General features: G+C 46.4%; 1 protein-coding gene and 1 long non-coding RNA gene across 2 annotated transcripts; one reads left to right on the forward strand and one right to left on the reverse strand.

Annotated features, from left to right (window-relative positions):
• Positions 1–2,576: 2,576 nt before the first annotated feature.
• LOC125523072 (uncharacterized) lies at positions 2,577–6,050 on the reverse strand. The gene is made up of 4 exons (XR_015611129.1): positions 4,762–6,050; positions 4,369–4,528; positions 3,300–3,413; positions 2,577–2,855 (listed from the first exon to the last, which is right to left on the reverse strand). It is a non-coding gene; the product is annotated as an uncharacterized LOC125523072 (long non-coding RNA).
• Positions 6,051–7,921: 1,871 nt separating this feature from the next.
• On the forward strand, positions 7,922–12,540 carry LOC125518237 (putative RNA-dependent RNA polymerase SHL2). Its single transcript, XM_087536135.1, has 2 exons — positions 7,922–10,673; positions 11,475–12,540. Exons 1-2 carry the CDS (start codon positions 8,853–8,855, stop codon positions 12,348–12,350), a joined length of 2,697 nt encoding a protein of 898 aa, XP_087392261.1. The 5' UTR covers positions 7,922–8,852; the 3' UTR covers positions 12,351–12,540.
• The last annotated feature ends 345 nt before the right edge of the window (positions 12,541–12,885 follow it).

Consider the following 12,885-nt stretch of genomic DNA (forward strand, 5'->3'; position numbering starts at 1 on the left):
ACGCTCTCCTCTACGTACACAATTGAACCAAAATAAACAAAAACGGAAAATAAAAAGATTCGTGATCCTTACACAAAAAAGTTGGAGCCCACAAAATAAACACAATACACAAAACATTAAAATGGCCCACTAAAAAAAGTCATATCAGGCCTCACTACTTCACGAGGGACAAACAGAAAACAGGATATAACGACAACAAGCATGACTCAGAAGCCGGATATTTAAGGGTATATGAGGTAGAGGAGACATAGTTAACTCTCCTCTAGATGAGAATTAGCAAAAGTAATCCGAAAAAGGACCTAGATTGCGCTACCAAAACGGCCCAACAAAAGACACGCGCGCGAGCAAGCCGACAAAGTAGATACCAGATGCACGGCACGACATAAGACATGCGCAACAAAACAACCTGCGATCAAGATTACACGACATTTAACGCAAACAAATGGCAGAGTGAAAAAAATCAAGAATTTAAAACAAATAACAAAAACAACAACAAACAACAATAACAACAACAACAACAACAACAACAACAACAAAGCCTTTAGTCCCAAACAAGTTGGGGTAGGCTAGAGGTGAAAACCATAAGATCTCGCAACCAACTCATGGCTCTGACACATGGATAGAAAGCTTCCACGCACCCTTGTCCATAGCTAGCTCTTTGGTGATACTCCAATCCTTCAGGTCTCTCTTAACGGACTCCTCCATGTCAAATTCGGTCTACCCCACCCTCTTTTGACATTCTCCGCACGCTTTAGCCGTCCGCTATGCACTGGAGCTTCTGGAGGCCTGCGCTGAATATGCCCAAACCATTTCGGACGATGTTGGACAAGCTTCTCCTCAATTGATGCTACCCCAACTCTATCTCATATATCATCATTCCGGACTCGATCCTTCCTCGTGTGGCCACACATCCATCTCAACATACGCATCTCCGTCACACCTAACTGTTGAACATGTCGCCTTTTAGTCGGCCAACACTTCGCGCCATACAACATTACGGGTTGAACCGTCGTCCTGTAGAACTTGCCTTTTAGCTTTTGTGGCACTCTCTTGTCACAGAGTGTGCCAGAAGCTTGGCGCCACTTCATCCATCCGACTTTGATTCGATGGTTCACATCTTCATCAATACCCCCATCCTCCTACAACATTGACCTCAAATACCGAAAGGTGTCCTTCTGAGGTACCAAAAAAATGAAGAAAGAGAAGAAAAAAGAAATAGAAAATGTGACAATAGAAAATATAAATGAAAGACAAAAAATCATGAATTTAAAATTGTCCGTAATTTAAAACAGAAAAAAAGAACACAGAGGCCCAGATAGAAACAGGAAAAGACTACAGCCCATGAGAACACTTGAAATAAAATAACACTTAAGCTTTTTGTTTTGATGGGAATTGCCTAGCGGGACAACCGGAGACAACGCACGTAGTTAGACAAAGATGCTGCACGAGGGCACACATTAGAAAGAACACCAATCTTAATGTTGTTTATCAAACGGTCTAGAATTTAGATGTGAGGTAGCTATTTCACATCTAGATGTGAAATAGCAAACCTGTTTGGACAAAAAAAGGAGGACCGAGTCCTTGTGTGGACGCGGTGAGGGGCAGGTCGATTCAGCGAGGAAAAACAAATCCATCACGTTGGCATCCATTGGAAATAGCAGAAGGCGAAGCAAAGCTTAGCATTGGAATTTTGTCCCAGGGAGCGCTACACACGTGAAGACGAGAGAGATTTTTGGTTGGAATTTGCTGGTAGTACAACCTTGTGTACTTGGGCATTGTGTGACAAGAGAGCTCGGATAATTTTTCACAGGGTCAGCCGTACAAAGAACCATGTCGCCAACAGGTATCAGGTTTGAGGTGGAGAAGTTCATGGAACTGACAATCTTGGGTTATGGCAGACAAGAGTGAAAGATTTGTTGGCACAACAAGGATGCTTGAAGGCATTGCAGGAAGTCATGTCAGCTAAGATGGAATTATCATGTGATGGATGGAAATTCGCGGAAGACTATTTGAGAGCCTCGAGCGTGTCATGCAACCGGACAAATTCGGCTGGGTCGGACTAGATAGTCAGACGGATTGACGTGAGTCTTTGGAACAAAAAACGGTGGTGAGATCGGCGACAGCGACATAGGTGCGCGATGCTCACTACAAGAAACTTGTTAATACATGACGGATATAGTCTGTCATGGACCAGGAGAAAACTGTCATGAGCGCCCATCCATGACGGACTAGAAATCCGTCATCGCGTCATAATTTGACATCATGCCGACCATGACGGTTCTTGACCATCAAGGATTTTCCCCAGGCCCACCCAAGGCCCAAACCATTGTGACGGAACAAACCGTCATGGACCAATGCCACGTAGGATTTTCAGTAGACCAGCTGGAATGACTTGGCTGCCTATGTGGACACTATTTTTCATCACAAAAATCGTCATGGATTTAAGAGCAATTTAAATTTAGTTTAACCAATTATCCTGTTTCATTCGGCCCAATTTTCACCATGTACATTTTGAAGGATAATGTGTTACACAAATGATAAGTTCAACTTTGGCCCCAAGACAAACAATTTCCGAATTCATACGTGCACATATGAAACAATATGGAAACATCCGCAGGTATCTACAACATAGCAGTTTACAAAGTCCTCCGTGAAATGATAATTTTACAACATAGATTGACAAAATATCACTTAGCAAAGTTAGGAAACAATACAATCCAGCTTAAACAAACTAAACATTTAAACTATTGAAGTTATTATTCATCTCCTTGCCATCGGCCCTCCTGATGGAAACTATGTATCATGTCGTGCAGACTGTGATTAGCAGCACCAAGTAGCTCGCTATGCAATCATACCTAGCATATTTACAAGACCATTAGATATTTGTAGATATGAATAGATAGATGTGAGAGAATTGCAACAAATGTACAAAAGAATCATGTGTTATCCAAAATTCTTATATCTTACACTGCTACAAACGAGAATAACATAGAATCTACTACATATAAGTTTCATGTAGATCCATATTAAGTACGACAACCAAGTTATGGGTAAAAAATGAAATGTTTAGTATTTTGCATATCATCCAAACAAGAAACAGAAAAACACTTGACAAACAGCTTACTTCTACAATTGTTCAGTAGTACATTATTTTTTTCCAGTCCAGAAAGTAGGCATGAATCAACTTTTCAAAACGTGGCAGAATGGCACCTTTGGGTACCACCAATGTGCATAAATTAGGTTAAACAACCACAGAACCTACCCTGTTAGAGCATTAAGAAATAAAAAATTGGATATACCCTGAAGAATAACATCCAAAGATCTGCAGTCCCATCCTAAATGTCCAACCTCAAGCTCCACAAATCTGGGTGTTGAGAAAACTGCATACCAATCTGGGTGTCCATGAGATAGACCTGGGCAAAGCAACTGACAAAACTTAGCATACTGTTAAACAACAACTTTTGACTGAGAATAAGGATTGACACAAAGAAGAATATTATTGGAGCCCAAAGTGCAATGGCAACACCAATATTGTTATTTGCTGCAACCAAGATCGAAATAAGAACACCAGAATTTTCAAAGCTGCAGATTGTTCACTATTTCATTATCTGCGTGCGCCACTAAATCTCTAAAGCTACAGATTGTTACACTTTATTATTTCATTTTAGAGCCTCAAGCATGTCGAATGGAGCAGCTTATTCAGTGGTCAATCTTGTGACTCCCCCTCTAGCTCAAGGAGTAGCTTATTCAGTGGAAAAATTGTATGTCTCCCCCTCTGCCTCTCAGCTTTTGTAGATGGAAGAAATTTACTTCTAAAGCTTGCTGTGGTATGTCGAATCGCAGAAGTTTCACACAGCACCATATACCAACATATATTGCAAAAATGGGACTTGAATGTCATATGCACACCAAAAAACATCCAACATTAATTCAGATAGGAACATGTACGGACATATGCAGCAAAACCAATTCACGAATACCAATCAGTCTTAAGCGAGGCATGGTCAGAACTAACAAGTACTACCTCCGTCTCAACATATAAGATGTTTTTGGAGGCTAGTTTAGCCTACAAAAATCATCTTATATTAAAAGATGGAGGTAGTATGTCTCAACTAATCAGAACCTTAACAATACACTAAAGCCATCACATGTCTGGACAGGGTTGTATTGCACTCCGGTGAAAGAGATTATTTACTGAATGTAAGCATTGTATTTGATCTGAATAGCAACAAAGATGAGTACATGTAACTTAGACAAGTTCTGCTACAAATAAAAATGCACACTGGTATACTATATCTTTTACGCACACATGTGTTATTTCAGTGTTGTTGAACCTTAAATGACAAATATAAGTCAAAAAAATTGTACCAATAAGAAAACTCTTAACCAGATTCAGGACTTTCTTCAGTTGTTGGATGCTTGTCTTGACCGCCGATGGCACTGCTTGTGCTGGCCAAGAGAAATGGTCGTGGTGATTCACATGCTGGTCTCCCCTGGGGATGGATGGATGTTGGGTGCGTGTGTGCACCTACAAAAGGAAGGAAATCAATCACGCAAGCATGCAACAAAGCACCCAGCAAGCACACACGTAGTACAGCAGCAGCAAGCACGCAAGTAGTACGGCAGCAGCAAGCATGTAGTACGGCAGCAGCAAGCACACACATAGTATGGCAGTAGCAAGGAGCACCCAGCGCACAGGGCGACGATGACAAGCAGCAGCACGAGAGGACAGGAGGAGAGCAGGGGTTGGGAAGAAATTACCTTGCTAGCAAGTGGCGACGGGCGGCGGTGTCAGCGGCGAGGCGGCTCCACGCAGCGGCAAGGCGGAAGCTGGGGGAAGCAGCGGCTTTATGAACATTGTCTTGAGGAGACACACAATCGATGGAACTTGTGAGTTAGTAATACCTTGTTTTCAACAACAACAAAAAATGCCTGTTTATATGACAACAATACATATCAGTAAAAACAAAAGAATGTCTATGAGCCAATTTTAGACGTGGTAACAGATTATCGGTACAAACTAAAACACGCCATAGCTATACACTGACGTTTTCTCTAGAGGATATTTTACATTGCCTTTTTAAAATCATAACTTTGCTTCTTTATTAGATGCATAGTGCGCTTCTGCAAAAAAATTATGTGCTCTGCTTTTACAAATCAACCAGAATGAGAAAAATATTACTATTCAATCTAGACGTATGCAGTCAAAAAAATGTCTGGTTTCGATGGATAGCTCGGGTAGATGAATCAGTGGGCTATGGAAAATATATCCCTTAAGTGTACAGTTTGGTGGTTTCCAGAATAGTATTATTTTGTTCCAAAAAAACTATCAGAAAAAGCACAAATAAGAATGCACTCGCTGATGTAAACCATAAGTTTTCAGAGTTTCAGCTGACTTGCTCTAAGAATATGGAACACGGAGAATTCTCCTCTGTTTGTCTAAGCTAGTTGACTTAGCTATTTCTCCTCTGCTTTAGCCTCCACATCAGAAACTGTATTTAACTAGCTCCACTACATCAGAATATTACCTTCAGTGAAATATTACCTTCAGTGAAATATTACCTTCACAACATTGCCTTGAGGAGACGCGCATCACAGATGGAGAAGACGGCCGTGATGACGAGGGGACCCACGGTGGCGCGGCTGACGTACTTAGACCCAGCCACAAGGGCCGCCCATGTACTGTGGATCTGTGGCTGTGTTGCCTCCTCCTGTACCTCAAGTCCTCACCTAGGCTCACCGCCGGATGGAGATGGATCCGTTCACACCACCGGCAACCTACGGGACTTCCAAATCCGGCAGTCGGTCTCGCCGCCACCGCTGCCGCCTCAGCTCGGGGGTAGGAGTGGGGTGCCATAGGTCGAGGGGGCGATCTGAATGGGGAGGGGCATAGCGTGGCCTTGACAGGGAGGGATCTAGCGCGGGATAGATGGGGAGGGGCCCGGCGCGGGGTGGTTCAGCGCCGCCGGCGCCGACATGGAGCGGCGGGAGGAGGATAGGTGGAGTGGCGGCGGCTGATGGTTGGTACAGGAGGAGATGGGAGAAGGGTACTAGGGTTAGGCTGGTGTGGACTTGCAGTTAAATGGTCTGGCTCGAAAATTTCGACTCCCCGCGCCGGCAACTTAAAATTTTCCTTCTCACGCGCGCTCTCTATCAGTTTCGGTCTCTTTTTTCATCCCACTGATACATGTGGACCAAACAAATGGCACTTTCGACACATCAACAAGAGCCATCGGTGATGGTCCAAATGATGTATGAAGAAGAAAAGGTGTAAGCCTGACTCGGATCGATGACAGTTTCTGTGACGGTCACTCGATGTCTGTCATATAGGGGCTATAGTTTTGAGGCCCATTTGGATCTTGCTGATCCATGACGGTTTCTGTGACGGTTTCTTAGAACGTCACCACAAATCCGTCACGGATTAATAGATTTCTTGTAGTGGCTGATGGTGACCGACTTCTGGGGCGTGGAAACACGCGGCACATGCCCGAGGCTTGTGCGGCTTCGACAAGACTATGGTGCAGGGTTGATTCAAGGTGATGTACACACGGAGCTTGGAGTCAACGGGGCGTAAGGGTGGACTGATCATGTATCATGAAGTCATGTTGAAGGTGGAGCTGATTGTGGGGCTACGGCGTAAGTGCACAGAGAGTCGAAGTTTTTTCAGCAGGGAAAAAAGCGAGTGAAGCGTGGTTCGGATTGGAGCCCAATGGTCTGATGGAAACGTGAAACTCGTCATCGGTCAGTGATGATCGGTGGTACTTTGCAGTCGGGGCTTGAGTGGTGTGGGTTCGCGACCCTTGAGACTTGACCCGGACAGCGGAGGCTCGACGCGATAATAGCGGCGAGGTGTGCGATATGCACGGGACATGGAGACAGGCCAGGGCTATGGTGGTTATACATGTGGTGAGACAACGGCGAATTTGACTCGAATGATTACAAGCAACGGTGAAATTTATTCAAGTTTCAGACAGGCGGTGAAGAAAGGAGCGGTGATGTTGAGTTCAGATAACTCTTATGTGTGACACCCAATATGTGGGTTGTTCACTTTCACACAGGTCAGTGATCGGTGTGTGATGGCATTGAACGGATACTCTGAATGTTGGGAGCGCAAACTAGAGTAAAGGGAACTTAATTTCACACGAGTATTGACTGTAGTCAAGAAATGGAGGGACTACAAGTTGCAGGTGGAGTCACATGGAGTCTTTGGAGTAGCAGCGGTGCTCATGGGATAAGCTCAAGTCCAATGTACATGGAAGTTTGACACATAGACGAATTCAAGGTGGTGGAGAATCTTCGCCAAGGTGGAGTTTGTTAGAGTTGTGTCGAATATTGTGTATAAGGTAGGTTACAGTTGGACTTGTAGTTGTATTGTGTTTAGATAGGATCTTGAGTCGTATTCAAGTAGAACACTTGTATCCCAGGTCTCTCATATATAGCGAGGGTAGACACACGATGTAACTTATGCCAACATAATACCACCGGAACGCAGGGGAAGCCGGCGGCATGTGTCGTGTCTAGAGCGACCGGGTGCGGTATTGTAACGGTGTCATGGGGAGGAGCGCCCATAGGCAGGTCCTGTGATGAAGCCATATCGGTGAACCTCGTTAACAAATCTCGGTGTCGTGCCCGTGTGATTGCTTAATCCTCGGATAATCAACAATCGGTATGCCTCAGATTTATTGTAACAAAGCACAAGTTCACACTAGTAATTACTGGTGTGTACACGTCACAACCAGTGATTAGTCAAAAGTCAAAACTCAAAACCGAGGCAGCTCTCGATCTCGGGGCTTCTGTTCATAGGCTGCATGCAACGCGTCGTTACTGAGGAGTAGAAAAAGACATCCCAAGGGAGGGAGGATGGCTTACATCGCCCAACGCCAAACACACAAGTAACACACAACCGCTTCATCTCCTCGCCCAACCGCATTCCCCTACCGTGCCATGGCCATGGGATCGCGCGACCCGCCGGTGACGACGCAAGTGAGCGTCGGAGGCTTTGACCGCAGCGTCTCGGCGCGTAGCCTCGCCGGCTTCCTGGAGTACATGGGTATCGGCCAGGTCTGGCGATGCCGCGTCAAGAGCTCCTGGACCCCGCCGGGCTCCTACCCCGACTTCGTCCTTCCTGCAACGTCGGCGCTCCGTTATGCGCCGTCGCCGCCCTACCGCCGAGCGCCCCCGCACGCGTTCGTCCACTTCGCGCACCCGCAGGCGGTGTGCCGCGCGATCGACGCCGCGGCGAGATCCGAGCTTCTGCTCCACGGGAGGCCCCTACGCATCGTCGCCGCCGCCGCGTCCTGCCGCGGCAGCATCAACCCGTTCCGCTTCTCCGACGTGCGCCTGGAGGTTGGCGCTCTCTCGGCGCCGGACACCTTCCTCGTCGCCTGGGAAGGACCTGCTCAGGGGCTCGAGTTCTCGGTCGACCCGTTCGACGCGTGCTGCCGGCTGGTCTTCGCCCGCGACACCGCGTTCGTGCTCCCCCAGCCCTGCTACAACTACAACTATGGCAAGGCCACCGTCGTCATGCGCTGCGACGTAAAGCTCGAGTTCCCGGTGCGCGACTTGGACGAGGTATGGGTTTACCGGAACGACTGCTCGATTCTGGTCCGGGTGTCGGCCTCGCCCTTGGTGCACTACCGCACGGCAGACGACGATGACATCCATGCGCCAGTGCCGTTCGACCTGCCGGACGACGAGGACCCGTGGATACGGACCAGTGACTTCACGCTGAGCGGCGCCATTGGGCGGTGCTGGGTGTACAGGATCAAGATCTCGGCACGTAGATTGATGAAGATGGACCGCGCACTGGCATACTTGAAGCAGCAGGGTGTGGCAATCATGGAGTGCGGTTCATGGTACTCAGGCCGAGGCTCAATGTACGTGCCGAGCCTCCAGAATTCCAGGAGCCAATGCTGCAGCAGCATCAGCTCTTCGGTTTACAGAAGGCCGATGAGGGGCTCACGTTCCCGGTGTTGTTCCTCGTGAATGCATTGGTGCACAAGGGGATCATCAACCAGCACCAGCTCACGCCGGAGTTCCTCGGCTTGCTGAGGGAAAGAGACGACCATGACAATGTGGCCGCGTTGAAGGATTTCTGGGGGGATAAGCTGCCAGTGTTCGATGCATGCCAGAGGCTAACGAAAGCCCTAGACAGAGTTAGCCCTAAACTTCTCCGGTGTGGGAAGGACAGGAGTCACAATCACACTGTCGAGGTGCGGCGTCTGGTGATCACGCCCAGCAGGGCCTACTGCTTGCCACCAGAAGAAGAGCTTTCCAACCGACTGCTACGGCATTACCATCATGTGGCCGATCGGTTCCTGAGAGTAACATTCATGGACGAGGCGATGCAGTCACTCAACAACACACTAAACTTTTACGCGGCGCCGATCCTCCAGGAGTTGATGTCACACTCATTTAAGCAGAAGACCACTGTGCAGATGCGGGCCAGGAAGTTCATGACATCAGGGTTCCACATGTCTGGAAGAAAGTACTCCCTGCTCGCCTTCTCGCCGAACCAGCTCAGGGATAGATCTGCGTGGTTCTTCGCCGAGGACGGCAACACGACGGTGGAGAGCATCAGGCAGTGGATGGGACGGTTCACGTGCAGAAACGTAGCCAAGCACGCCGCTCGGATGGGGCAGTGCTTCTCATCATCATATGCCACTGTCACGGTTCAGGCGCATGAGGTGAACGAGAATCTTGAGGACATTGAGCGAAATGGCTACACTTTCTTGGACGGAATCGGCAAGATTGCGCCGGAACTTGCAATGGAGGTCGCCCAGAGGCTGCAGCTCACGGCCGACAATCCACCATCTGCTTACCAGATCAGGTTTGGTGGCTACAAGGGCGTGATAGCAGTGTGGCGGGGAGATAGTGAAGACGGGATACGGTTGTCCTTGAGGCCGAGCATGAAGAAGTTTGACTCTGATCATAAGGTGATAGAGGTGCTTGCCTGGACAAGGTTCCAGCCAGGGTTCTTGAACCGCCAAATAATAGTGCTTCTCTCATCGCTGGGCGTCTCCGATGCCGTCTTTTGGCGGATGCAGGAGAGCATGGTGGGTAATCTTGAAAAGATCTTGACTGACAGTGACACAGCCTTTGAGATAACAAGGAGGTCATGTAGTCCAGAGAATGCAAACACGGCGGCGCTGATGCTGAGTGCCGGTTTTGGTCCCGGAACTGAGCCACACTTGAGAGCCATGCTCTTGGCCATCAGATCTGCACAACTTCATGATCTCCTGGAGAAAACGAGGATCTTCGTGCCAAAAGGCAGGTGGTTGATTGGCTGCCTCGACGAGCTTGGGATCCTCAAATATGGACAGTGCTTCATCCGTGCCTCGGCTCAGTTGCTCGATCCATGTTTGGTCAAGCATGATACAAAGATCATTGTTGGTACTGTAGTAGTTGCAAAGAACCCATGCTATCATCCAGGGGACGTCCGGATACTCGAAGCAGTCGATGTGCCTGAGCTGCGCCACATGGTTGATTGTTTGGTCTTTCCACAAAATGGCGAGAGGCCACATCCAGATGAAGCATCAGGGAGTGATCTTGATGGTGATATATACTTCGTTACATGGGATGACAAACTTATACCTCCGAGCAAAAAGAGCTGGAAACCCATGGATTACTCCCCACCGGAAGTGAAACTACTACCTCGTGAAGTATCTCAACATGTAAGTAGTGAAACCCATGACATTTTTCCCTTAGATATGTGTGTTATATGATATCTTCATTGCTCTTTGTATTCGTTATTTGCTGTGCCGTTATCCATGCATGTTCAACTCTTGGTTTAATTAATGTCAACCGTAACCATATGCCAGTTCAAATAAAGTTTTAGATCACGCAACAAGGCTAATGTGATCAGTTGGTTTTTAGTGTACTTCAGTCGGAACCTGGATAGAAAAGTGCACTTATTTAGGAGTCTGATCAAAGTATAAGCTCAGCAAAAGTTTATCAGCATCTTGGCAATCCTTCTTTTTTCTTGGGTGGTGAATGTTGTCACCTACCAGAATATTTTCATTGGCTGAAATGAAACCTGAGTTGACAAGTCCTGGCATTTAATATTAAGGCTAGAGCTCTTACATACCAGATAATTAAACACCTAACTTCTCTCATCATTTCTCAAGTAGATTACTTTATTTGGATATGAATGTCAGCATAGACGTGGTTCATAGTGTTTCCGCACACAAATTGCAAGTGTGCAGATTGTTGCAATGTTTAGGTGTCCGATGTTAATTTTTCTGATTAGGTGTATGATGTTAATTTTTCTGTTTTTGTTTTTACAATGCCCAGTTTATTAAAAAAAAATCAGGAGTAGTCAAACTTGGGAGGTTCCTGGGTGCCAAAAATCATTACTCACATGGCTTGTATGTTAATTTCGTCTAGTTTCTGCATATGGCTTCCTTGTTTTGTGGATAAATACTTTTTGTAGTTATTCGTTGCATTAGTAAATTAACATATTATATTTCTAACAGGACACAGTTGGTTTCTTCTTGGAGAACATGGTGAGTGACAATCTTGGTATGATCTCCAATGCTCATGTTGTTCATGCTGATCTTAGTGAATTTGGAGCTATGGATGAGAAGTGCATTCACTTAGCTGAACTAGCAGCAACTGCGGTAGACTTCCCCAAAACAGGCAAATTTGTGGCGATGCCATCGTATCTTCGACCAAAAATCTACCCTGACTTTCTATTAAAGGAAGATTCAAAATCATATAAATCCGAGAAGATTCTTGGAAGACTTTATCGGTCAATCCAAGAAGCTTCTGGTGGCAATTGGGATTCTGACGAAGCTTGGACCCTACATGATCTGCCTTATGACAACGATCTAGAAGTTGCCGGTGCATCAGATTACCTTGCGAGTGCGTGGCAGTGCAAGTGCTCATATGATAGGCAGCTGAACTCACTGCTTAATCAATACGGCGTCCGGACCGAAGCTGAACTTGTGACAGGGCACATCTGGTCCCTTCCCAGGAACAACAGCAGAAAGCTAGTGGATGTAAAGGACAGGCTCAAGAATGCGTACAATGCGTTCCAGAAGGAGTACCGGTCTGTCTTCGAAAGCCTCACATCAGATGAGGTTGAGATCTCCGATGACGATGAGAAGAATCAGTTGTACGAAATGAAGGCCTCTGCGTGGTACCAGGTAACGTATCACCCCAAATGGACTGAGAAGTCGAGGGCCTTAATGGATCTAGATGATGAAGATGGAATGCCGGTGAGGCTTAGCTTTGCATGGATCGCGGTGGATTACTTGGCGCGGATAAAGCTAAGGTGCCATGGAGAAATGGAAGTTGGAGGACGAAGGCCAGCTGGAAGGCTGGCGGCCTACATTTCTGAGAGAATATGAGGACCGACCTTGATGCAAGATTGCAGCAAGACCACTCTGCCATTTTATCTTAGTATGCCTAGCATTGCTCAGTTTGTCATCATTCTGGGTCAATTGTCGTTTTTTGTACTGAACTTATTAGTCCGAAAATGTTTGTACCTACCAGCATTCTCTTCTTTCTGCCCTATATATCTATGTTTGGGTTGTGATGGCCGGCTGTTTCTGTGTGAAACTAGTGCAGCATGTGACAATTAATGAGTGTATCCATATATGTAAGATTTTGAATCTGGGCCATGTATTCTTGAGAAAACAGGAAAGGGTCGTGGTCACTGCATGTCAGTGTCGCTAGGGAAGCATCGAACTTCTCAGTGGTGATTATTTCCCTTCATTTTGCGTTTCTTTTCTTATCATTTGTGTTTGCTAGTATTATAACATATCTGCATTTCTTGATTGTCCCTTTTTTTCATATTTCTTGATGATTACCGAGACACATTGAGAGAGAGATTTTTCGTAAAGGAAAAATGCCTCGTGGCCCTGCTTTATAGACTAGTAGAAG

This window comes from Triticum urartu, chromosome 7A, assembly GCF_056163025.1.
Source record: "Triticum urartu cultivar PI428250 chromosome 7A, HENAU_Tu73, whole genome shotgun sequence".
NCBI classification, from domain to species: Eukaryota; Viridiplantae; Streptophyta; class Magnoliopsida; order Poales; family Poaceae; genus Triticum; species Triticum urartu.

Bases quoted from the DNA above. Each gene is read 5' to 3' on its own strand.
- LOC125518237 (XM_087536135.1), top strand. From the start codon at position 8,853: ATGGTACTCAGGCCGAGGCTCAATGTACGTGCCGAGCCTCCAGAATTC. The intron at 10,674-11,474 runs GTAAGTAGTGAA...TATTTCTAACAG, and splicing joins CTCGTGAAGTATCTCAACAT to GACACAGTTGGTTTCTTCTT.